The sequence below is a fragment of the Dendropsophus ebraccatus genome, chromosome 12 (assembly GCF_027789765.1).
Source record: "Dendropsophus ebraccatus isolate aDenEbr1 chromosome 12, aDenEbr1.pat, whole genome shotgun sequence".
NCBI lineage: Eukaryota > Metazoa > Chordata > Amphibia > Anura > Hylidae > Dendropsophus > Dendropsophus ebraccatus.
Genome location: NC_091465.1, coordinates 53044162 through 53070558, shown reverse-complemented (window position 1 = coordinate 53070558; position 26397 = coordinate 53044162). Strand labels below are relative to the sequence as shown.

Sequence of the window (26397 nt, the reverse complement as noted above, 5' to 3'; positions counted from 1 at the left end):
AAAAATCTATAGAGGATAAAAAAAAATTAAGAAAAATTTAAAACAGACAGGTCCAACCAATTCAAATATAATCAGGCTTTAACTGTGAGAAAGGAAAAATTGTAAAAATTTCCTTTGGAGTGCAGCAATTTCTGTTTAAGACCCCTGGTCCTTTTTACGCATGTTAGAAAAGTTAAGAGGTCTTAAAAAAGGAACCTATTACCCATTTCATGCTGCCCAAACCACAGGTAATCAAGTGCAGTCCCCAGTGACTTCTGCCTGCCTTGATTGATAAATTGCTCCCTAAAGCCATACAAAAAGGGCAATCAAGGTTAGTGGGGAGAACCTGTGGAGAGGACCACCCTAATGACTCATGGTTCAGGCAGCATGACAACAGGTAAAACTCTATTGTCATGTTACCACGCTTACCTTGTTTATCTGCTGCTGTCTGCCACACACATGACAAAATTTGCAGTTTCGGCAACACCAATTCTCCAGTTGGTCCTCAGATGGCCTTTCCCTTTCTTCCAAGCAGAAGCGATGAAAAGGCTCACAACATACTTGGCAGAACACAAACTTGTAGATGAAATAAAAGTTTAATAAAAAAAAAATTGAATGAGAAAAATGAAGTTAAGAGGTACTAATAAGTACAGACTAATATATCTAAACTTAATTACAGAAAACTGCAAACACTAAAGAATCGGAGCCTTCACAATCCAAAACAAAACTGTGCACACAGTAAAACATTTGGCCCAACTCACTAATAACATTTCTTCCTTATGTCTAATGACTTATACCAAATAATGGGATGTCGTAATTTTAGAGAATTTTACAGCTTCTCTGAGCACAATCTTTTATCTTCACATTTCAACACTTTCACAGCTGGCAAAGAATGTCAATATCAAAATTTTGCCTTGGCACTGTCCTTTTATGCATAATTTGTCAAACAATTTTGGCTCATGTTGCTTCGTAAATCTTCCACAAGCTCTTCAAGTAACATAGAAAACCTCAGGAAACTCACCTCAACATTACCACTGCTGGCACAAAGGAAGCAAACTACACGTGGGGTGATTGGTACGGTTGTAAGTATGTTTAATCCACCCATCTCCCATACATTTCCAACTTCACAGTCCTCCTGCATTAGAAGCAGAAAAAGTTGGAACCTGCATATCAACAATGACCATCTCTGTTTTTTGCACTACCTCTACCAGCAGAAATGATCAGAATAAAAAGGATATCCAAAGTAATAATCAAACCTTGAAGTCTACACGAATCCTATGCACGCCATCAGATGGAGCCTTCTGTCTGGAGCTGTTACCATTACATATAGTGTTGAGGAGGTTAAAATTCACATCTGGCTTACTAGGGGCTAGTGGTTTCTCCTGCATTAACAAATTAAAAAAGCATAGGTTAAAATACATAATGCAAAATGTCATACAAGAAAAGCATCAAGTTGGAAAGAAACCAAGATGACAAATGTGCATAGAGACATATGAAAAGTTTTTATTGGGGTCTGAGTATTTTAACAGATAAGGAAAGAGTTGAGAGAAGCCCACACTTAGTGCATTCTCTCATGGTTTAGTTTCATGACCGAGACAGCCACATAATGAAGTTCTATGGAGCGGTCATACACAGACACTGAGCAGGGGGAGAGATGTATATCAGCATGCATTTCTCCCTGCTCAGTCGCAGTGTAAACACTTAGGCCCCTACCAATAAAAAGTTTTGACATGTCAAAAGTGTTTTTTGGGTTTTTTTTTTACAGTCTTTAACGGTAATTTTAGGTGTAAGAAAAGGTATTTTAAAACTAGCCTACCACCCACTTTCAATTTCCAGTGGAGAAAGCTTTTTTTCAATATTTTTTTTTACTTTTGTTGCTGTGATATATGCCAATCTAGCTATAAAAAGTTATTCATATTTTCTGTACTTTCTTTTATCTTGACATTAGGTTTAGTTCTCCATTTCACAAATTTAGAGTTGCTGTTTACAATAACTCTCTACCTACCTTCTCCTTGGATTTTGATCTAAGCAACACCCCTAGTCTGGCAGCCAGTTTCTTCTGCTTATTTTGCTCAGAACCTAGGGGGGAAAAAACATACAAAACTTAAACTGAGGAAAAATAAGGAATTACCACAATGTACAAATATACAAATGTACAGTAAAGAGATCTTTTTAGTGATCTTTTACATCTGGGCCTGTAACCATGACAAGAGGGCATCCTCTATGTCTTAAGGTAAACAGGTTTCACCATCCGCACAGACGAGATTCTTTAATGTAAGAGCAGTCAGACTATGAAACGCTCTGCCACATGTTGTCATGGCTGACTTATTGGTATCCCAACGTGCAAAACTGCCCAAACTATTAAATGATCGCATTGCTGATCTCGCACGGTAGAAGCAAGCGCAATAACCAGTCAAAGTGCAAAATTGCAGATTTTTCTTGTCACATCAAATCCAGAAAAACTTTAATAAAAAGTGATCAATAAGTCGCATATACACAAGCAAGCTACCGATAGATTAGATCATGGGGCAAAAACAATGACACCTCACACAATCCTATAGACCAAAAAAAAAGCATTATAAGGACTAGAATAGAGAAATTTGAAGAACTTTTTTTTTTTTTTTTTTTAAAAAGGTTTAAATTTTTTTAAAAGCCATCAAATAAAGTAATGAAAGCTGTAACATTTACCCTTTACACCTGTGGAGAGTAGTGATGTCACGATATCAGAATTTTGAGTTCGATACCAATACAAACTTTTTTTTTTCAATGCTCGATACCAATTTGATACTTAATAAATTAAATAAAAAAAAAAAAAAAAACACAATAGAGATCCCCCTCCGACTGTCAGGTCTGTACGAACCATATTACTTTATAAATAAAGATTCCATTATTTAAAATAAATGTTCTTAAAAAAATAGCCCTATTCTGATTCTTAAAATGGCTGTGGGGCAATCTGTAGTTTTATTTAGTACCCCGTTTTTATGTGGTACTGAATTTGGTGGTTTCTCCGCTTGCACCATTTACCGTGTGTCATCAGGAAGGTGATAATCTTATAATATGCACAATAACACTTCAGCTATCAGGGGGGATGATGGGAACTGTAGTTATGTAACACACACTTCAGCTATCAGGGGGATGATGGGGACTGCAGTCATGTAATACACTTCAGCTATCAGGGGGATGATGGGGACTGCAGTCATGTAATACACTTCAGCTATCAGGGGGATGATGGGAACTGTAGCCATGTAATACACTTCAGCTATCAGGGGGATGATGGGAACTGTAGTCATGTAACACACTTCAGATATCAGGGGGGATGATGGGAACTGTAGTCATGTAATACACTTCAGCTGTCAGGGGGGATGATGGGAACTGTAGTCATGTAATACACTTCAGCTATCGGGGGGATGATGGAAACTGTAGTCATGTAACACACTTCAGCTATCAGGGGGGGATGATGGAGGTTGTAATTGCACTATTCCAGCAGGATTCGGGCGGCAGAGTAATGTGCAGGCTACCGCCCCCCTTCCCTTCCCAGTCGCAGCCAGGCCGACCTTTTGTTCACCCCTCACATTGCTGATGCCGGCCCCGGGGGTGTCCTGATGGTCCGGCCTGCCGCCCTCCTCACAGCCACCCACCTCCTGTCAGATCTCCTCCTCGCCTCCCCCACCTCCAGCCTTCTCCTGCATTCTCCTCTCCCGGACCGTGCAGCTTTCAGCAGCTCTCCTCCATCTCCTGCTGCCGACCCTGTGCTGTCCCTCTGCCCTTGTCAGACACTCAACGGCCCAGCTGTGTCTCATGCTCGGTGCCTGTGGAGGGGGGGGGGGGGGGGAAGCTCCTCATCTTAGCCCATAGGACCCGCAGCTGCCAACCCCGTAGTGACACACACGTGTCCCGGGCTGGCGATGTCAGAGGCGGGAGCAGCGATGTAAAATTCGCCGGCGGTAGCTGCATGGTAGGTGGAAGATCTGGGCCCGAGTGAGCGCGCAGGGTCCAGAGTCTGTGTCCGCAGGGGTGGCACAGAGAGAACATGACAGGCGCTCAGGTAGCCGCCTGTCATGTTCTCGGCACTATATGTTAAACTACGCTATTCTGTAGTTTAACATAAAGTATCGATACCAGGTATTGAACAGTTTTTTTGCCCCGAAAATCGATAGTAGTATCAATTTTTCGGTGCATCGTGCATCCCTAGTGGAGAGCAGTCAAAATGCAAAAAGGGGGTGACAGTGTCACTTTAAAGGGGTACTCCAGTATGAGAAAATTGTATTTAAATGAAACTATCACCCCAAGATATATAACTTTTTAATATAAGGTTATTAACAATAGACCTCACATCAGTGGCTTTTCAACAATGACAGGAAATGGACTACAAAACTTGTGTTGACCCCCAGCTTCTCTCCCCCATGGCAACACATCAACTCTGTTGTCACAGGAGGCTTGGCTGGATCACTCAATCCCCTGAGTGATTCACCAATTCACCATCTCTGACCAGCCCCTCCAGCCTACACCTGAGCAGACCAGGAGTGACAGAAGCCGCTGCTGTCTCTTTACTGATTGTGCAAAAGACTGCAATGAAATTAGGGCTATGTTAACACATGTTGGAGTGTCATTGCAGTACTGCAGAGTCTTTACAAAAATGATGCAGTAACACAACTAAATGATGCTAGACGGTACAGAGGATCAGAAGCGGCACTGCCAATCCCACAAGGACAAAAAACAAGGAACAGTATATCCTATAATATCATGCTTGATCATAATGAAATGATGCAGGACTGCAATAGTAACAGAATAAAACTGCAATGTATGAACACAATCTAGAGGTTCTGCAATAGCTTTGGGATGGGAATGAGCAGGGTGAAGGACTGTGATGAACAGCTGATGAAAAGCAGTGCATTCTGGAACTTGTAGTACTGAGCAACTTCTCAACCAGGAAGTACAACTAGAAAATACAGAACTAAGACACCCAAAACAAATGTATTTTTGGTAGTTTCAGAACTGGGCTATATTCTTCTGCAGCTGGTTTATTTTCTTTCTACCTTTAGCTGGTGTACCCCTTTAAAGAGACTCTGTACCCACAAACCGACCCCCCCAAACCGCTTGTACCTTCGGATAGCTGCATTTAATACAAGATGTGTCCTGCGGTCCGTTTGGCAGGTGATGCAGTTATTGTCCTAAAAAATACTTTTAAATTTGAAGCCCGAGCCCTAACTTTGCACCACCCCTCCGTCCCTCCTCCCCACCCTCTTCATCATTAGGAATGCTCCAGGCAGATTGCCTCCTATTCTCCACCTGTGGCAGCCCGACACATAGGCTGGATTGTTAAGGACCTGTGCAATGTTCAGCATGGAGAAAATGTTTCAGTGGCATTACTAATGATGAAGAGGGTGGGCAGGAGGGACAGAGGGGTGGTGCAAAGTCAGTGCACAGATGAAGCCCGTGCTAAACGAGAGTATCTGTGCACTGACTTTGCACCACCCCTCTGTCCCTCCTGCCCACCCTCTTCATCATTAGTAATGCCACTGAAACATTTTCTCCATGCTGAACATTGCACAGGTCCTTAACAATCCAGCCTATGTGTCGGGCTGCCACAGGTGGAGAATAGGAGGCAATCTGCCTGGAGCATTCCTAATGATGAAGAGGGTGGGGAGGAGGGACGGAGGGGTGGTGCAAAGTTAGGGCTCGGGCTTCAAGTTTAAAAGTATTTTTTTTAGGACAATAACTGCATCACCTGCCAAACGGACTGCAGGACAGGTCTTGAATTAAAAGCAGCTATCTGAAGGTACAAGGTCAGCTTGTGGGTACACAGTTGCTTTAAAGGACCATAGATAACATGTCAGTTTTACCATACAGTGAACGGTGTAACACAATACACCCAAAATAAAAAGAACTGCACTTTTTTTTTTATTTCACTGCACAAGTAATTTTTTCCCGCTTTCGCTCCATATTTTTGGATTTTATGTGCGTTTATGCAAAGTATAATTGAACTCAAATAAGGGCTTATGTAGGTCTGTAGGTGAAAAAATGTAAGCCCCATTGCCTTTTTAACACAAGGAGGAGAAGATAAAACTGCAAAAATGAAAATTGTCATATGAACATATTTATTAAAGTATTGTATTGTCCCCCAAAAATTAAACAAATCCCTAGTATATGATGGCAGAGGGATGCTCAGGTTTCCCTCCAGTGCCCTGTGTCCCACAGTGCCCCCTGCCATCATCCTCTCCAGCAGCAACAGCCCGCACAGCTCTGGTAGTCGGGTCATGACATGACCATTTTATCCAGGAAGTGAAGCCTTGATGCAGTAGTAGGTGCAGGGAAAAAAGCACTTTATAAGCATTTCCCGTAATAAGTGTATATTGGTGCTTAATATAACTTTTGGGGGACATTACAATACTTTAACCCCTTCGGGACCAGGCTAATTTTCGTTTTTGCGTTTTCGTTTTTTCCTCCTTTGCTTAAAAGGCCATAGCACTTGCATTTTTACACCTACAGACCCACATGAGCCCTTATTTTTTGCGTCACCAATTGTACTTTTCAATGACAGGCTGAATTTTTGCATAAAGTATACTACGAAACCAGAAAAAAATTCAAAGTGTGGTGAAATTGAAAAAAAAAACGCATTTCTTTTATTTGGGGGGAATGTGTTTTTACGCCATTCGCACTGGGGTAAAACTGACTTGTTATGCATGTTCCTCAAGTAGTTAAAATTAAAACGATATATAATATGTATAACTTAGATTGTATCTGATGGTCTGTAAAAAATTCAAACCATTGTTAACAAATATACGTTCCTTAAAATCGCTCTATTCCCAGGCTTATAGCGCTTTTATCCTTTGGTCTATGGGGCTGTATGAGGTGTCATTATTTGCGCCATGATGTTTACTTTCTATCAATACCTTGATTGCTCATATACGACTTTTTGATCGATTTTTATTAACTTTTTGCTGTATTTGATGCGACCAAAAATGCACAATTTTGCACTTTGGGATTTTTTTTGTGCTGACGCCGTTTACCGTGCGAGATCAGGAATGTGATTAATAGTTTGGGCGATTACGCACGCGGCGATAGCAAACGTTTGTTTATTTGTTTACTTTTATTTATAACCTGGGAAAAGGGGGGTGATTCAGACTTTTATTGGGGAGGGGGCTTTTTACTAATGACAACACTTTTTTTTTTTTTACACATATACTAGAAGCCCCCCTAGGGGACTTCTAGTATATATACTTTGATCTCTCATTGAGATCTTTGCTGTATAGATATACAGCAAAGATCAATGAGATCGGCACTCGTTTGCTTTCGGCTGCTGCAGACGAATACAAACGATTGCCGAGCCGGGGACGGCGCCATCTTGGACGAGTCCCCGGCCGGCATCAGACAGGGAGATCGCTCCTCCGGGACAACGTCCCGGGGGAGCGATCTCCGCCACTAGACACCAGGGAAATGCTGTATCCGGTAATCGGATGCAGCTGTCATGTTTGATAGCTGCATCTGATTACTGTATTAACGGGCACGGCGATCGGACCGTGCCCGCTAATATCGGCGGTCCCGGGCTACAAGCGGCCCCGCTCTGAACGCCCCCTCCCGCGCGAGGACGTACAGTTATGTCTTTTTTTAAAGTGATACTGTCACCCCATTTCTGTATGAGGAATTCTCTACACAACTGTAAAGCTTAAATTCTGCAGTTTTCATACCTTACTCTAAGGGTAGCTTCACACGTACCGTATAGCTGCTGTTTTTATGCAAGAAAATCGCAGATCCGCCTCTGCGATTTTAGATGTAGAAAAATCGCATGAATTGACCTGCGTATTATGTGCGTAATTTACGCTGCATTTTTTATACATACATAATACGCAGGTCAATTCATGCGATTTTTCTGCATCTAAAATCGCAGGGGCGGATCTGCAATTTTCTTGTGTTTTTGCGTGCGTAAAAACAGCAGCGATACGGTATGTGTGAAGCTACCCTAAAACAGATTACTTGGTCCAGTGAAAAATCATCATTGGTAAATTGTGCCACCTTCACAACCGCTGTGCAACCTCGAACAGCACCCAAGGGGTTAAACATGTTGCTCAACTGGGCATACATAACACAAACAATAAGTAGATCACTGATCCCAAGGAGACCAGCCAAAGAGAACACTGCCGGCTGCTGGTCAAAGCACTCAATGCAGTGAAATCCTAGGTGCATTGCTCCCTGAGAAACATGAATATGCAATAGAAAGAGCCCATGGAGCTGGTGGTTTTGATGGTTTCCCTACAAGAGCCACCCCCTGCGTGGGTCCTTCCGGAAGGGATATCTGGCTAGTTCCTGTGTTTTGAGACTCAAATAAGGCTTCACAGACTCTTTCTTTTGCATATTCATGTTTCCCAGGGAGCAATACACCTAGGATTTCACTGCATTGAGTGCTTTGACCAGCAGGCGGCAGTGTTATCTTTGGCTGGTCTTCCTGAGATCAGTGATCTGTTTCTCTTATGGCTCTATTAGGCATTGCTCCCACCTAGCCAGAATCCTGCTCCACACTGATAAGGGGCAACACCCAGAAACAGCTGTCTGTGGTTGGACACCTGGCCTTGGTTTTTCCCTCGACATTACATGGACTTATAGGGCAACTTATTATGGTGGCTTTGGTGGTTTCCCTACAGGAGCCACCCCTTGGCTGGGTCCTTCCGGAAGGGATATCTGGCTAGTTCCGGTGTTTAATGAGGCTCCACAAGCTCTTTCTTATGCACAATCAATACGTACCTAAAAAGGTATATAGGCTCTATAACTGGCCCCCCACTTGGCAAGAGGCTCATGTAGGGCCAAGAGCCAAGAGATAACTTAACCTGTGGACTATAAGACATCTGGGCATCCTCCCTCAGTTGAGCACCTGTGGATGTAGTGGTGTGTCGCAGGGGGGAATGACTGCCACTATGGGAGCTAATGAAGTGTCAGTCACTTTGGGGACATTTTTTGCTCCTGGGAGAGAGAGGGAAAAGAAACAGCAGTATTTTCCCCATTTTTGTGTTTATGATGTTCAGCATGCAGGAAAAATATTGATATTTTAAATACATATTTTTATTTTTATAATGGGCAAGGAGGTAATTTCAATTTTTATTGGGGGTTTATTTTATAAAGGGTTTTAAATAAAAAACTTACTAATTTTTTTTTTAACAGTTAACTATGCAATCATTAGATTGCATATACTGATCTATGTTTTGCTAAATCATAGATGAGTAGTGTAGACATGTCACTGGAAAAGTGTTCGGGGGGAGGTACATCTCACCCAGGCTACTGCATATGGTGAGGTGGTAAATCCAGGAGAGATCTGTCACTCAGCAGTATTATGCTGCTGAGTTGTTGTTTCCATTTTCCGGGCCTAGATTTACTGGAATGGCGGGTAGGCTGGTAGTGGGACCTGCCATTTACCTTCCCCCCGATCCAGTTCGGGTGTTGCGGCCAGGTGTGCCCTGATGAGCCTACACGAGGGTAAAAGCTCTCACAGTGTGCAGAGTGTTAGCTCTCAGCCAGGAGTGAACAGCCTGTGTGCTGTGTATGGTGGGAGCTGGGAAGATAGCCGCTGTTGGAGCTAATACACACCCTGCGGTCTCCAGGGGAAGGACGCTGTCTTACCTAGTGTCAGATAAGTGACGAACCTGTTTAGTAAGTGCCCAGACGGGCAAGACCTTTTTGTTTGTTTTATTCTTAAAGCACGGTGTTGCTGTATTTCTGTTTGCTGGACTGTTTATGCTGCAAATAAACGCCAAGCTCTTGTTTTATAAAGCCAAGTCTGCTGTGAACTGTGTCCAAACACACCATCCCCCGGGAAGATCCTTACAGTACATAAGAGTCTGCCTGAGAGCAGACTATTTACAGATCGCCGATCCGGCAGGAGAGGAGGTAAGTTGTTTACCCCTGCCTGTCGGTACAAGCTATCGGGTCCCGATCAGTCAGTGACGGGTGCTTATCCTGTCACTGACTTCCTTAAACTGCTGCCTGTCATTATGCCTGGCTCCAGAGACACTGATGTGCGAGGGGCGGCTCGCACTGGAGCGGCCCCGCACACATTTAAAGACCCTTTAGTTCAGGGACGTATATATAAACGATCCTACTGCATGTGCAGCAGGAATGTATATATAGGTATTGTGGATGTGAAGGGGTTAAAATCACTTTGCTGTGAAACACCACATGCTTTGTATGTGGTTTTCACTTAACCCCTTAGTGACCGCCAATACGGCTTTTTACGGCGGTCACTATTGGGCTCTATTCTGCTGCCATCAGCTTTTTACGGTGATGGCAGAGAATAGATCTGCGGTGCCGATTGGGCCCCCACCCCATCCCCCAGCTACCGGAGGTAGCTGACAGGTTGGGGCAGTGTGTGGGGTCAGTCCCGGCGCCGCTGCAGTCATTCATCTCCTCTCACCATGAATCCACGGTGAGAGAAGATGAGAGTAGTTGCGGCGTTACCGGCGCCGCTGCAGACATTCATCTCCTCTCACCATGAATCCACGGTGAGAAAAGATGAGAGTAGTTGTCCCCCACCCCCCCGGATTAACTCCCTAGTGCCCAGTCACTAACCAAATTGGTCCCTGTCACTAAACTATGATCACTGTGATAGAAATATCACAGTGATCATTGTAGTACAGTTAAAAAAAAAAAAAAAAAAGTGTAAGGGTACAAAAAGTTAAAAACATACAAATAAAACACACTTTTTATTATAGTAATAATTGAGGTTTACTCCCAGATTGCCCATCGCGACCCCCACCAGATTTTCCGTAACCACCGCACGTTGCCCGTAACTACCACAGGTTACTCGTAACCACCCCAAATTGTCTGTAAGCACAGCACATTGCCCGTAACCACCACAGATTTTTCGTAACCACCGCAGGTAGTCCGTAGCCACCCCCGATTGTTTGTAACCACCCCAGGTTGCCCGTAACCACCGCAGGTAGTCCGTAACCACCCCAGATTGTCTGTAAGCACAGCACATTGTCCGTAACCACCCCAGGTTGCCCGTAACCACCGCAGGTAGTCTGTAACCACCCCAGATTGTCTGTTAGCACAGCACATTGTCTGTAACCACCCCAGATTGTTTATAACCACTCCAGGTTGCCCGTAACCCCCGCAGATTGCCCGTAACCACCCCAGATTACCCATAACACCGCACGTTGCTCGTAACTACCACAGGTTACTCGTAACCACCCCAGATTGTCTGTAAGCACAGCACATTGCCCGTATCCACCACAGATTGTTTGTAACCACCCCAGATTTTTCGTAACCACCGCAGGTAGTCCGTAAGCACCCCCGATTGTTTGTAACCACCCCAGGTTGCCCGTAACCACCGCAGGTAGTCCGTAACCACCCCAGATTGTCTGTAAGCACAGCACATTGTCTGTAACCACCCCAGATTGTTTATAACCACCCCAGGTTGCCCGTAACCCCCGCAGGTTGCCAGTTACCACCCCAGATTACCCATAACCACCACAGATTACCCATAACCACCGCAGGTTGTCCGTAACCACCCCACATTACCTGTAATCTAATTTTTTTATTGTATTTTAGTAACTGTGCTATTCTAACTATTACTAGCTGCGGTTTTGTTTCAGCAAATTGGCGCTCCTTCCCTTCTGAGCCCGGCTGTGTGCCTATACAGTGGTTTATGCCCACATATGGGGTACCGTTCTACTCAGAAAACCTGCGTTACCGATTTTGGGGTGAATTTTCTCTCCTGTTCCTCGGAAATTTCTAATTAAAAAAAATTATTGGAAAAATTCTAGTTTTTCACTTTTACCGGCCAATTTTGAATACTTTCCTCTAATACCTGTGGGGTCAAAATGCTCACCACACCCCAAGATGAATTATTTGAGGGGTGAACTTTCCAAAATGGGGTGACTTATGGGAGGGGTTCACTCCGTTGGCACTACAGGGGCTCTGCAAACGCACCTGGCACTCAAACTTCTTCAGCAAAATCTGCATTAGAAAAGCTAATTGGCGCTCCCTTCCTTCTGAGCCCCGCTGTGTGCCCATACAGTGGTTTATGCCCACATATGGGGTACCGTTGTACTCAGGAGAACCTGCGTTACAAATTTTGGGGTGCTTTTTCTCTCATGTTCCTCGTATAATTGAAAAATTTTAAACTGAACAAACATTATTGGAAAAATTTGTGTTTTTCATTTTTACTGTCTAATTTTGAATACTTTCCTCTAATACCTGTGGGGTCAAAATGCTCATCCTACCCCAAGATGAAGTCTTTGAGGGGTTAACTTTCCAAAATGGGGTAACTTATGGGTTTTTTTTTTACTCCACTGACCCTACAGGGGCACTGCAAACGCACCTGGCACTCAGAAACTTCTTCAGCAAAATCTGCATTGAAAAAGCTAATTAGCGCTCCTTCCCTTCTAAACCCCGCTGTGTGCCCATACAGTGGTTTATGCCCACATATGGGGTACTGTTTTATTCAAAAGAACCTGCGTTACAAATGTTGGGGTGTATTTTCTTTCCTGTTCCTTGTGAAATTGAGAAATTTCAAAACTAAACCAACATATTATTGAAAAAGTTCGAGTTTTTAATTTTTACGGTCTAATTTTGAATACTTTCCTCTAATACCTGTGGGGTCAAAATGGTCACCACACCCAAGGAAGAATTCTTTGAGGGGTGTACTTTCGAAAATGGGGTGCATTATGGGGGGATTTCACTTCGCTGGCGCTACAGGGGCACTGCAATCGCACCTGGCACTCAGAAACGTCTTCAGCAAAATCTGCATTGAAAAAGCTAATTGGTGCTCCCTTCCTTCTGAGCCCTGCTGTGTGCCTATACAGTGGTTCATACCCACATATGGGGTACCTTTTTAGTCAGGAGAACCTGCGTTACAAATTTTGGGGTACGTTTTCTCTCATGTTCCTTTTGAAAATGAGAAACTTTAATCTAAACGTATATATTATTGGAAATTTTAAATTTTCCATTTTTTTACGGCCTAATGGTAAATACTTTCCTCAAGCCCCTGTAGGGTCAAAATACTCATTATACCCCTAGATTAAATCTTTAAGGTGTGTCTAATTTCCAAAATGGGGTCACTTATGGGGGTTTCCAGTATACAAGCCTCCTAAATCCATTTAAAAAAAGAACTGGTCCCTAAAAAAAACAAACAAAAAAAACAAACAAACAGTTTTTTAAAACTTTCACAAAAATCTGATAATTGGCTGATAAATTTATAAGCCCTGCAACACCCTAAAAAAGTAAAATATGTTTATCAAATTATGCCAGAATAAAGAAAACATATTGGTAATGAGAATTAGTAACTAATTTATGTGCTATGACTTCCTTTTTCTAGAGTCAGAGAATTTCAAAGTTCATAAAATGCAATTTTTTCTAATTTTTCATGATATTTTGATGTTTTTCACAAAAAACACACAAAATAGTGACCAAATTTTGCCACTAACCAAGTACAATATGTGACGAAAAAACAATCTCAGAATCGCTAGCATACGATAAAGCATCAGTGAGCTATAAGCGCATAAAGTGAGACAGGTCAGATTTTGAAAAAGGAGCCTGGTCATTAAGACCCAAACTAGCTGCAGGGCGAAGGGGTTAAAAAAAAAAAAAAGCCCCTTAACGTCCACTAGTGTAGCTGCCATGGTTTAGCTGTTTTACTGCAATTTGTTTATGGTTTGGTTAAAAACGAATTTTTCACCAAAATTCAACAAACCTGCCTAACCAGTCTTTTGTAAAGAAAAATATATATTTTTTCAAATATAAGGGGATTTCATTTATACGTTACTCAGTGTGCAGTAAAACTGTCACACATTTTCCTTTTAGAATTTAGGGGGCCATTGACTTTCAGTCACAGAATTGTCCACATGAAGTCAGCTAACCAGGAAGGAGCATAGAGACACATTGCCATAAAGTGATTCTCTACAGCTCAAAGTTGAGAAATAAGTTATAATTCAGCTTCAATAAAGCACAGACAGTAAATTAATCTCACCTGTGTCTGGAAGGACAAGTGTTTGTTTCTTCCTCAGATCAGTAGATGGCAATCTTGGGGCTTCTTTGCGAGAGGGTGTTGGTGGTGGACTAGTTTGGCATGGTACTTGATTGACAGGGAGCTGTGGGTAAAGCTGCTTTGTGACTTTTCGTACAGTAGGAGGCGGCTTATCCTCATTGGTCAGTGAAGGTTGGCTCTCCTCCTCAGGTTTCTCCTCTACACCCTTACTTGGAGGATCATTCTTTTTTGGTGGTGGAGTAAGGAGAGGCTCCTCTCTGACAGGAGATGCAGTAATTGTTTCTGGCACTACAACAGTCTTGGAAAAAGATTCTGTGGTAGGCTTCACAATTGCAACCTCTTTCTTTTCAGCCATTTTGGTTTTCTTCTCTTTTCTTTTTGCTGTTATAAAATAAAATAACCATCTTTACTGCCACTACATATAGAAATTTTTTGAAGAAAAAAAAAAAAGGAACACAAGCGTAGAAGATAAATCAGTGGTGTCAACGTACCCTTTGCTTGCTTCTGTAAATATGCTTTTGAGGGCATCCACTGCAAATTCTGGCACTTTCGCATCCTTGAGAAATGAAAAAGAAATAAAATGAAAGAAGAAATGAAATGAAAAAAATAAATAAATAAGCAGCTCTTAAAGGGGTACTTCAAGCAAAGAAAAAAAAATTATTTACTTCTTTAAAAAAAATCTATTGTCTTCTAGTACCCATCAGCTGCTGCTGTCCTACCAGAAGTGGTGTTTTCTTTCTACTCTAGAGAGCAAGACAGGTTTTCTATGGAGATTTGCTACTGCTCTGGGCAATTTCAGTTAAGGAAAGAGGTAGAAGCAGAAAGTATTGTGTCAGACTGGATAGAATACACCACTTCCTACAGGACATACAGCAGCTGATAGGTATTGGAAACTCAATATTTTTTTAATAGTAGTAAATAAAAGTCTCTGGCACTTCCTGAAACCAGCTAATTTAAAAATAAATTGCTGGAGTACCCCTTTAAGTTTTAAGAGTTTTCCAGTTTTCAATTTATAAATATGAACTTGCAAGCAAAAACAGGACTTTTATTATTTCAACAAATACAACATTGCATGTGTTTGTCCGTGGCAGATGTAGCTGTAAAATTCTATTCATGTTATGCATTTATGGTCTCTTGGTCATCAAGAGGAGTCTCACCCTATCTGCTATAAGGTTACTGGAAGATTCAAGAGGTCAAAGCACTACTCTGTCCCATGAATTTACTGTAAGTAGTGTTGAGCGAAGAGGGCGACCTGTTCAGGGAACTGTTCAACAATGTTCTCAGCCTATGGCCATATACATGTTTTCTAGGACTCCCTATAACTGCATCTAATTTGTGCAGCTGTGGGGAGTGAAATGGCGAGCGTTTTGGTTCGGAGAACATTGCTCAACCTGAACACCTCACCATCTCAGCTCAACACCGAGGTCAACTTTATACAAGCATGTGTTCATTATTCAAGACATGATCTAGAGCTTATAATCTTTGATGCTATTCACACAGCACTTAAAAACACATTCACATATTTCAATTTGATAAAAAATTTTACCACTTATCTTCTTGAAAATCAGATCCCATACCTCCCCTTCCCTAAATATTTAACAGAGTTGTGCTGACATTCTAATACCTTATACCATATAAACTTTTAGTAATAGACTTTTCACAAAACATTCTTACTTGCAGCACTGTTTTTTGATGTTACGTCCTCCAAACTTTGGCTTGTCAAGGCAATTTGTGCATACACCACAGTCATCAGGCACCTGGCAGCCTGGACACTGGCCACAGCGGCGTGATCGTCTGCCCTTCTTTACCGGAGGCTCCTGTGGAGTTTTGTTGCGAGTGATTTGTTTAATGGGTTTAAGGGGTGGAGCTGGTGGATCAGCATCCTCTGAGCCAGCTATAGAGGACTTGTCTGCACATAAAAAGAAGCAGAGATGCGGTTAGGAGGGCACCAGAAATCAGGACGCTCTCCTTTTTAATGAAACAAAAAAAGGTATTTCTTAAAGTGTCACTGTCTTTATAACTTTAAATATCTAAATCAACAGTCGATGTCATATAAAGCAAGTTAGCAATTTAGCCTTTTTTTTTTAAGTTGTCAAGGAAAAAACGTCACTTCTTGTTTTCTGACAGTTTTTTCTCAAAAAAGCAGGAAACCGTCATAAAACAGGAAGTCATGTGTATCCCAGGCTATCTGAGTGCTCACAGAGAGAAGGCAGTCATATGATTGATTGACACATTGAGCCGTGACTCTCTGTACTTGCCGGAGTTCCTGTATTTAGTCTGTTTTTCTCAACCAGCACAAGTCAGAAAATCTGCCTTCAGGAGACTGGACCTGGATTTCTGGTAAGTTAAGCTTTGTTTTACAGGATAAGAACAAAAATTACTGTATATTGCAAACTTGCTTTATATACTGTTGATTTAGATTTTGAAAGTTATAACAACAGTGACACTTTCAATCATCTTATACACAAGACACTTTGTAAAAAGTAAAAGCAATAGGACTCATGCTTCATAATGTAGTATAGTATAAAAGTGTATTCCTACCTAATTGTAGATGGCATAGGCCATCACTTTGCAAATGGTGGAGGTATGAACTCTGGGACATCCTTGAAAATGAAGCGGACAAAGCACTACTTTAGCACCACACCCCCTTTTGAGCTCTTCGCTGCACAGCGGTGTTCCCAGACCATCACAGACTGAATGGTGAATTGCAGCGGGATCGCTTCATTTGAGTGGAGGTGTGTGTTGTTCTTGGAACAGTAGAGTGGTCTAGAGCAGTTCTCAAACTTTTTGGTCTCTGGCCTCACCCGGTGATCCAGGTTGATGCTCAGGCCTCACCAATAAACACATACTACTATGAAGCACCAGATACCGCCATGTAATGCTCATAATATCCCAGAGCAGCGTCAAAACAACATCAAAGTGCAGAAATAAATGTTGGTTCACCTTTAGTAAACCACCAGCACAGTGCAGAAAATACATACTGCTCCACCTGTATACCAGCCCCACAGTGCAGCATTTCTTTCTCCATAACCCACCTGGCAGCATGATTCTACTCTTAACCCTTAGTAGTTAATACCTTCAATAGTGCCTTACAAATAGTAAATTCCCCCACTAGTGTCCCACAAACAGTTAATAAACCCACTAGTGCCCTGCAAAGTTAGATCCCCCAGATTAGGTATGTGGGTTGCCCCCTGTGCGTAAGATCCCCTGCTTTTCCCCATATAGTAATAATGCCCCGACTGTGACCCTCATACAATAATAATGCCCGCTGCTGTGCTCTTTATACAATAAAATGTCTCCTGCTGTGTCCTCCATATAGCCCCACTGAGCAGCAACCCAACACTTTGCCATTTGGTCTATTATCATTATAAGGAGGTAATGCCTTGCACCCAGCACTGCAGCTCATTGCACTTTACCATGTACTGCCTTGCAGCCTATTCCACCCAGCACTGCAGCCTGTTGCACCTTACCATGTACTGCCTTGCAGCCTATTCCACCCAGAACAGCATCCTATTGTACTGCAGCCTATTCCACCCAAAATAACATCCTATTGTACCCCAGCACTGCAGCCTATTCCACCCAGACCATCCTATTGTACTGCAGCCTATTCCACCCAGAACAACATCCTATTCTACCCCAGCACTGCAGCCTATTTCACCCAGAAGAGCATGCTATTTTACCTCAGCACTGCAGCCTATTGCACCTCACTTATGTAGTGACCTGCAACCTATTAGCCCATGGGGCATTCCTCTGCAGAACATTGTTCTCAGACATATCAACCTCCTTGCAGCACATCACACCCACAGCCCTTTGCCCTGATCTCTGCCCTGCAGCATTGCGTACACCATTAGCCACAGACGGGGCATTTTCTAGGCCATTTTTGCAACAGGGTGAAAAAAAGTCCCCCCCCCAAAGCACCGTTATCAATAGTTATCAGCTATCAATTACGATGTGAGGTGTGAGATCCAGGTAGGACCTAGAGCGCCTCTATCAGGACCATGTGTCCTGGACTCCTGGGAAGGCTTATGCTGGGGGACACTTACAGAAGGAACCAGGACTGATCTGTATGTGTGACCACAGCTCCCTTGTGAAAAACAACTACAATTCTTCTGCACTTATGAAGCTCTCAGGGTATGCTGGGAGTTGTAGTTTGTGAGGGGACAACACCTTGAGGTGTCTGTGGACTGTCAGTAAATGATGGGAGTTGTAGTGTTTGCAGCTGTTGGAGGGTCTCAAGTGCAGTGATTTATGATGCTTTACCTGCAAACAGGTGTAAATCATGGCAGAAATCTACAGAAGTGCAGGTCTCGCTGAATTTACATATGGTGTGTTTACACAGAAAGATTTATCTGACAAATTATTGAAGCCAAAGCCAGGAATCGATGTGAGAAGAGGAGCAATCTCAGTCTTTCCTGTATGACCTGTTTTCTGTTATGGTCTGTTCCTGGCTTTGGCTTCAAAAATCTGTCAGATAAATCTCTCTGTATAAACACACCATAAGAGAAGTGTCATTATCATAAATGAGTATTCCTAAGGGCTTATGCCAGCATCCCATAAATTGCTAACGATATGGACAAGGAAGGCCTATAATGGAGCATGACACAGAGCCGAGCGGCTGTGTAATTCAAATAGATTCCCCACTCCTGGCACGATGTTGATACATAATGCCGGGCAGGGGAAAGGTCCATCATAGGGCTTCCCTGTTCGTAGGGCCCGTAATTTACAGGATGTGGGAATAAGCCCTTAGAGTGCTTATTCTGCTATGGCAATATCAGCTGTCAGGTGAGCAAATGCTGACTGGATCTTTTCAGCGGCCATATAAAATTATTATCTGTTGTATATACAGGGGATGTGTGGCTGATAATGTATGTAAATGGCTGTACCACTAATACAGCAGCCCGGCTGCATATGACTGCATAATGGGCCATGTAGAAGGGGCACTATACTAATATACGTCCTGTACTGTGACTATCACTTCTCTTACTATACTAATATTAGGTCCTGTACTAGGAATATCTTCTCTTACTATACTAATATGAGCCCTGTACCCTGAATATCTATCACTTCTTTGGCTCCCTCAGTTTCTCCTTATCAGACACTTATGGTGCGTTTACACAGAGATTTATCTGACCAATTTTGGAAGCCAAAACCAGGAATGGAATTGAAAAGAGGAGAAATCTCAGTCTTTCCTTTATGGCCTGTTCTCTGTTTATACTGTTCCTGGTTTTGGCTTCAAAAATCTGTCAGATAAATCTGTCTGTGTAAACGCACCATAAGGCTAGGTTCACACTGCGTTTTTGCAATCCGTTTTTTTAGTCCGTTTTTCCATTGACTTCCATTGTAAAAAAAAAAAAAAAACAGATCCGGTTTTCTTAACGGACATAAAAGTAGTGTCAGCTACGTTTTTGTGTCCGTCAAAAAAAACAGCTCTCTTTTGATCCTTTTTTTTACAATGGAAGTCAATGGAAAAACGGATGCACACAAATGCATTCGTTTTTTTCATCCATTTTTTTGCAAAAAACAGATGAAAAAAACGGATTGGATTGCAAAAACGCAGTGTGAACCCAGCCTTACTTATTGCAGCAAAGAGACAGGTGTAACCCTTACATTGCCTGCCCAGGTAATGAATTCATGGGAAGGCATTGTAAGGGTTACACTTTCAGCAATAAATACAAGTGACTGATGAGGAGAAACTAGAGAAGCTGACCATCCACCCCTCCCACTCCCCACTCACATCAGACCCTGACACTGCTGTCTTTCTAGTGACCCCCCCACCCAGATGAGCTGTAGTAAGATAAGAGCAGGACTTACACAGGGGCTGTCATGCTGTAGTTGGTGGAGGAGACGCTCTCACTGCCAGGCTGCTGGCTGTGTGCAGAGTTATTAGCAGAGCCACCACGGACGTCCCTGCTGCCTCCACTCTCCTCTTCAAAGCAGCCACAGGACACAGGATAAGGCAGCCAGCTTCTAGGACACAGAAGGACCCTCCCAGGAGCCGGGTGCTGCATGTGGGGGCGCACTGGAGTCTATGCCCACTGCTGTTGCACAGACAATATGTCTGCCACTGCTACTGAGTGAGATGTGGGAGGGCGCCCCCTAGCTGTCAGCGCCCCCGGTACTAGAAACAGCCCTGGCCACTGATCTGGATGATGAGCTCCTCCCGTCCCCCAACCTCCAGCATCCCGTCCTGCTCCTCCCCAGGCTGCTCTGAACTTTCACTATAGCAGAGAGGAGGCTGTGCCAAGCCAGGAGCCTGGAGTGTATGTACAGGCTACTCCTTGCACACTGGAGGGCCAGGGGAGGAGGTAGGCGCCTCAGGCAATGATAGGAAGCAAAAAGTTGTACAACAGCACAAACCCAGTATAGTTGAAGTGGGTGCCCGTCTCTCCACCCTGGCCCAGGGTGGTGAAAAATCCAGCAATGAAGTAGGAGACAGCACGTCCAGGGATAAAGTTGAAAAAACGTATTTAATGACACACCAGTGCGCGACGTTTCGGCTGAATAAGCCTTTCACTGCTTGAGTCAGGCAATGATAGCTACTGCCCGGAGACTGAGCTGTCAGCGGGTCAAAAATCCCGGAGTCCCGGCTGGGTGCCGATATCCGGCACAGACAGGGACCCTGCGCCTCACCAGACTGTAAGCTGCGCCTCACCAGTGAGGCGCGCCTCACAGTTTGAGAAGCGTGGGTCTAGAGCCAATGTGCTGAGTAAAAACTATGGAGCAATAGAAACACTAAAGCAGCACTTCATTCTCATGATCAGTGGGTCCCAGAGGTCAGACCTCACTAAGCATAAAATTATTGGGAAAGGTTATGCTAATTAAGCCATCCTTTATTTCTCTTTCAAGGCAAAAAAGGTTCCGGTACATGCACATATTATATAGGTTAATTCCCCTCAGATTGGACTTTTCGGTCATTCTGACCTTTCTCAACCGGGTATATATTCGCAGTGCACAATGAATATAGATAAGAGACTGCTTGATAGAGAGTATTGTCTGCGTGTGGAGAGTACTGGTCCTGTGATGGTTCGGTGCCATCACAGGACCAGTACTCTCCACACTCAGTACACACATGTAATACTCTTACCTTTCTTCAGTGTGCACCGCAGCTATATACCCAGTTAAGAAAGGTCAGAATTATCGAAATGTCCCTTATGGGGTATACTAACATGTGAAAGTGAATTAACCAATGTAAGATGTGCATGTAGCTGAACCTTTTTTGCCTTGAGAGATAAATAAAAGATAGCTTAATTAGCATAACCTTTCTAGAGTCGTGTGCAGTTGACACATTATAAGCATAAAAGTATGGCTCATCCAGCCAACATTGTTCCTTTTAACAGAGAAAGACTCACCATCATTCCCCATGGAAGACAGGACCTTTTCTCTCTCTTCCCAAGGTAAGGCACTCAGAGTGGGCATGTCATCTGGAAACACTGCCCTCTTACGTCCCAGCGCCACAGCAGCTCTTCTGCAGACATGTTTGATTCTGGGCCCACGCAGAGAGGTCTCAGATGAATCGCTCTCCTGGCCCTGAAACAAAAACCATAGAAAACCCACACACAACAGTTATAAGCTTTCCAAAACCTTATAAGGCAGGTGCCAATTGTCCCATTACAGGGAGAAAAATTGCTTCACTAAAATAAAGGAATGGTTGGATTGCAGGATTCAAGAAGTGAATCTATTATTAAAGGGGTACTCCGGTCTGGGGGGCTTTCCAGCGTCGTGTCCCTGCAGAGACCAGGAAGCAGCGCGGACAGGAGCCACGCGATCTGGGACATGGTGCTGGAACCGGGGAGATAAGGGGACATTATTGCCCCAATCCAACTCCTCCCCGGCCATAGGCAAAAAAGCCACATAGCCCGTAGTACCCCTATAAGACAAACAAAGCTCTCAAATGTTGCGGTATTGTAAAGTCATTTCATTCTACTGCCAAGACAAAATACACATAACCATCATGTGGCATCCATGGAATCAGTGAAAAACAGGGATCCTATAGAGTTCTACAAGTCTTTTGACCAATGGTCTTTTGCCTATACCATCTCAAGTGACATCCCAAGTGACATCCTAAGTGACCATTTGAGAATTAGACAAGAATTCATACTCTGCAATAGGGCTGGGCGATATGGCCAAAAAATAAAATCTCTATTTTAAAAAAAATTTGGACAATCTCTATTTTTTTTTTTTTTTGCTAAATAAACAGAAATTGCTCGGTGACTGAGGGGGACTGGAGCAGCTGGGAATGAATGAGGGGGACTAGTGGGTGACTGTGGGGGGATGGGGGTAACTGGGGCAGGAGTGCACATAGCTCTTCTCCTCTCACCCCAACACATAGGTGTGTGTGGCTTGGAGCGGGACGGAGGAAGGTCACGGCTGCTGGAGTCCGCCCGCGCCGCATCTCTCCGGACTGCCCACCTTCCCACCGTGCATCTCACTGCAGCAGCCACCGACCCCACACTGACCCTCTTCGGACTGTTCGGCCGCCCGCGCCGCTGGCTCCCGTTGTCTGTATAAATTACCTGTCTCCTTGCTGCACGGGGTCCAGGCATCCTGCTCTCCCGCCCAGCCAATCAGTTGCTGCGGCTGGGCAACCCACGGATTGGCTGGGCGGCAGAGCAGGAAGCTAGGACCCCATGCAGCAAGGAGACAGGTAATGTATACAGACAGCGGGAGCCGATTAAGGGGGCGGGTGAACAGGAACCTGCCAGTACCTTACCTCGTAGCTGATCTAGCTGCAAAACTTGCTGACTGGCTGAGCAGGACGTGCCACCGGGGAACCCCCGAAGCAAGCCGGATCGCGGAGCAGGTAATGTATAAGCACCGGCCGGGGGTTAACGGGGCTGTCTCCCGACATACTCGCAGCAGGATGTACATCCCACTGCAAGTATGTCTGCCCATAGACTTTACAGGGCAGAGATCCACAGCGGATCTCGCGGCGGATCCGTCCTGTGTGAAGGCACCCTTAAGGTGCATTAACAGAGAGATTTATCTGACACATCTTTAAAGCCAAAGCCAGGAACAGACTATAAACAGGGAACAGGTCATAAAGGAAAGACTGAGATTTCTCTTTTGAAATCCATTTCTGGCTTTGGGTTAAAAAATCTGTCAGATAAATCTCTGTGTAAACGCACCATAACTAAAAGCATTTTTCTACAATATTGAAGCTCAGCTGGATATATGAAAGGTACCATGTCTGTCCTTGATCTAACAGTGTGGAATACAGACAGCTGACAGATTTGCTTTAAACTATAATTTTCCCCTTTAAAACTGAATGTTTTTCCTAAATCCTGCAATCCACCCATTTCCTTAATTTTAGTGTCAATTTAGCCTCTCTGCCCAGTGCAACACAATAGATGCGGCAACCTATAACCACGCAATGTCTTATAAATGCATATGCTTATCCTGTAGTCACTAACCTGTGCTTTTGGTTGCTCTCCTTGTTTTCGGAGTTTATTTTTCTCTATACTTTGCAACTGACTTTTGGCTGTTCTTAGGAGACTAGCTACATGCTTTTCGGAGGCAAGAAATTTGTTAGCTTGGTCCAACATGGAGCTGATAGCTGTGGTGGAGGCTTTAACAGGATTCACAGGTTCGATTGCGACAGCCGTATGGGGCTCTGTTGGTGGAGATTTGTCACCAGTTTCCAAATCGTGCTTCTCAGAAACGCTACGGCCTTTCTTGGGTACCTTATTCTTGGCTGAAACCAGCACTCCAGGTAAGACGGGAGAATTTGTTGCTAAAGAGGGCTCTGGAATCGCTGTTCTTTTCTTTGAAAGGAGTTTCATGGGTGTAGCAGGGCTAAGTGCCTCACCATCGCTCTTCTCTTTACAGCCTTTGTTTACAGCATCTGAACCCTTCTTACGTTTATCCTTTCTTGAGTCATGTGAATTTTCTTTCTCTCTCTCCTTTTCTCTACATCGTTCAGTTTCCCTTTCTTTCGGTGTCTCCTCAGCTACTCTGCTTTTACTTCTCCCTCTGTCTATCTGGGGACTAGAGGGGAATAAAGGGAAAAGAGCAGGAGAGCTGTTGGAAGAGGATGAGAAGTGCTCACCTGGAGTGCTGGCTTGCTTCCTTGATTTCTGATTTTTTTCAGCAGAATCCCCAGGTGCTGGAGTAATTGACGTAGAAGAGAAAGAAAAACTTGGGTTTAAGGCACTAGCGGTAAGAGGACTAACAGAGATGCCTGCAAGTGAGGTGGATGACTGAGGTATGAGGGACGCTGCCACATTGTTGTTTTCCCTCCGACTCCGTGTTTTCATGGAGTGAGATGGTGATCTAGATACAGAACTGCGGATGGGACTGAAGATTCTCCTCTTCCTTTTATGAGAGGCCATTCTCATAATGGAAGATGCCCCACCAGAGCGCCCAACAGATGATGGAAGAGTCACTGACTCAAATATACGGGAGTGTGCTTCACTGGGGGTAAATCTGGGTGCACGCAGTATGGAGCTTCGCTTAGGTACATCAAACCTTCCAGCAGCATGTAATGGAGAAAACAGTCTTCCAGGAGCTACAACAGAAGCAGAGCTAAACCCAGAAGCAGAAGCCAGTCCTACATCCTCTGCTGTCAGCGGTGGAGGCCTGAAATTGTCAAATATCGGTTTCCGAATGAGGCCCTCTTTGGCATATTTAGCAGAGGAAAAGTACTGAGATTCTAGTCTGGAGGTCCAGCGGAAAGTTGGTTCCCTAAGGATTGACCTTCTTTTCTCATGCAAGCGTGAAGCAGAAAGAAAGGATGTAGCTATCGGAATAGTTGGTGGAATCACCCATGTTGAGTGTTCTGAAAGGGCTGATGGGGACTGAAGAGGTGCAGGTGGACTAAGTAGTGGTGGAGATGCAGAGGATTGTTGAAGAGATGGTGGAGATATCTTTTTTGTTTGTCTGGAATTAAAACTTCTATTGCAGTTAGGAATCCGACGACTCCTTACTCCACCTCCACTGTTTTCTGGAACAGATTGAGAGGTGGTCAGGGGTATCTCTGTAAGACATTCTTGAGTGCCTGTTACAGCAGGCATCTCCTCTGATGCTTGAGACTCTGTTGAGGTGTCTACACTGGGACTGCTAGAGCGGGACTCATCTGATGTAGCTTGTGAAGACTGCTGGGACGCTGCGCTTGACTTCTCACTAGATTCACAAGATACTGCACTGAAACGTCCATTTGGAGCAGTCTCCAGCCGAGCAATCTTGATAGGTGGCTCATAATCTTCATCTTCTATAAACCTTCTTGGAGTCTTTATAATCCGGGAAGAGATAGTACTAACAACAGGCATAATGAACTGCCTTATATTTTTCAGCTGTGTGCCTCCTTTACGTCCTTGCAATTTTGCTGCTTCTAGTTCCATCTTTTTCTGTGCCCCCTTTTTGGCCTTTTGCAGTAGCTGCTTTGCAATGGTTGTATCAGTTCTTTTGGAGGTGGGAATTATCCTTACAGGTTTAATCCTACGTGGACTTTGTCGCACAGAAACTCTGGCTTCATCCTTTAGAGTCTGATGGGTATCCTCTTTGCGACCTCTTTGTGATTTATCTCCTTGGGCCTGCCTTAAAATGATCCCAGGTGGAGTTTTAAACCTTTCTGATGACGGAGGTCGACCACGCCTCTTGACAATCTGAACAGCACTTTTCCGACCAATCTGCAGTTTGTCCCCTTTGAATTTGGGTTTTAGTGGAGACAGTTTGACTGTTCTGAGTTTCTTTATTTTGGCAGCATGCTGGAATGCAGCAGACTGCTTTCTCCGCTTAGTTTTTTCTTCCCGAGAAGGCTTAACAAATTCTGATACATCACGTTTGTCCTGTGTTAACTTGAATTTGACATTCCCATGTGCAGGTGGTCTTCCCCTTCTTTTCTCTTCTGGTTTACTCTCTGGTTTTACTTTGTCTGTTGGCCTGAGATCTTGTTTGTTTCTCACTGGGCTATGGTTTTCTGCAGGTGCAGAGGATGCATCAGAGCTCCTGGATAGACTGCTGCGCGGCCGACCACGAGGTTTCCTTGGGGTTGACTGATCTAAATGCAGGAACAAAATACATCTTTAAAAGGTGCAAAAAAAAAAAACTAATTATGAAGGAGTAATAAGATTAAACAGACCATGATAACAATAAAAAAAAGTTACAAGTCTGAAAAAATAATCAAAAGACAGTTGTACTTTTACTGTTAAATGTGCATTTTGCTGCAGATTTCCCATAGATTTCACTCCGGATACTTTAACAGCAGTCAAAAGCTTCCCTAGCTCCTTAAAGGGGTTATCAAGCACTACAAAAATCCATGGCCAGCGCTACAAATACCATGGCCCCCTCTCGTCTCCAGATTGGGTGGGGTTTCAAACTCAGATCCATTGAAGTAAATGGAGCTTAATTGCAAACCACGCCTGAACTGGAGACAAGAGTAGGGGAAAAGTGGCCATGTTTTTGTAGCACTGGATAACCCCTTTAATAAATTCAGCATCTTCTCATTT

The 26397-nt window shown here is 43.7% G+C and overlaps 1 protein-coding gene across 4 annotated transcripts in view; it reads right to left on the bottom strand.

Moving 5' to 3' along the window:
• Positions 1-26397, bottom strand: part of KMT2A (lysine methyltransferase 2A) — a 132810-nt gene that overhangs the window by 79941 nt on the left and 26472 nt on the right. For all 4 annotated transcript variants that reach the window (XM_069948485.1, XM_069948487.1, XM_069948489.1 and 1 more), the window contains exons 3-11: positions 23365-25949; positions 21304-21481; positions 15629-15863; positions 14446-14510; positions 13937-14335; positions 1985-2058; positions 1236-1361; positions 1001-1114; positions 409-555 (exon numbers count right to left, since the gene is read on the bottom strand). In XM_069948485.1, the coding sequence (XP_069804586.1) occupies positions 409-555; positions 1001-1114; positions 1236-1361; positions 1985-2058; positions 13937-14335; positions 14446-14510; positions 15629-15863; positions 21304-21481; positions 23365-25949 (3923 nt within the window). The remainder of the gene's footprint in view (positions 1-408; positions 556-1000; positions 1115-1235; positions 1362-1984; positions 2059-13936; positions 14336-14445; positions 14511-15628; positions 15864-21303; positions 21482-23364; positions 25950-26397) is intronic.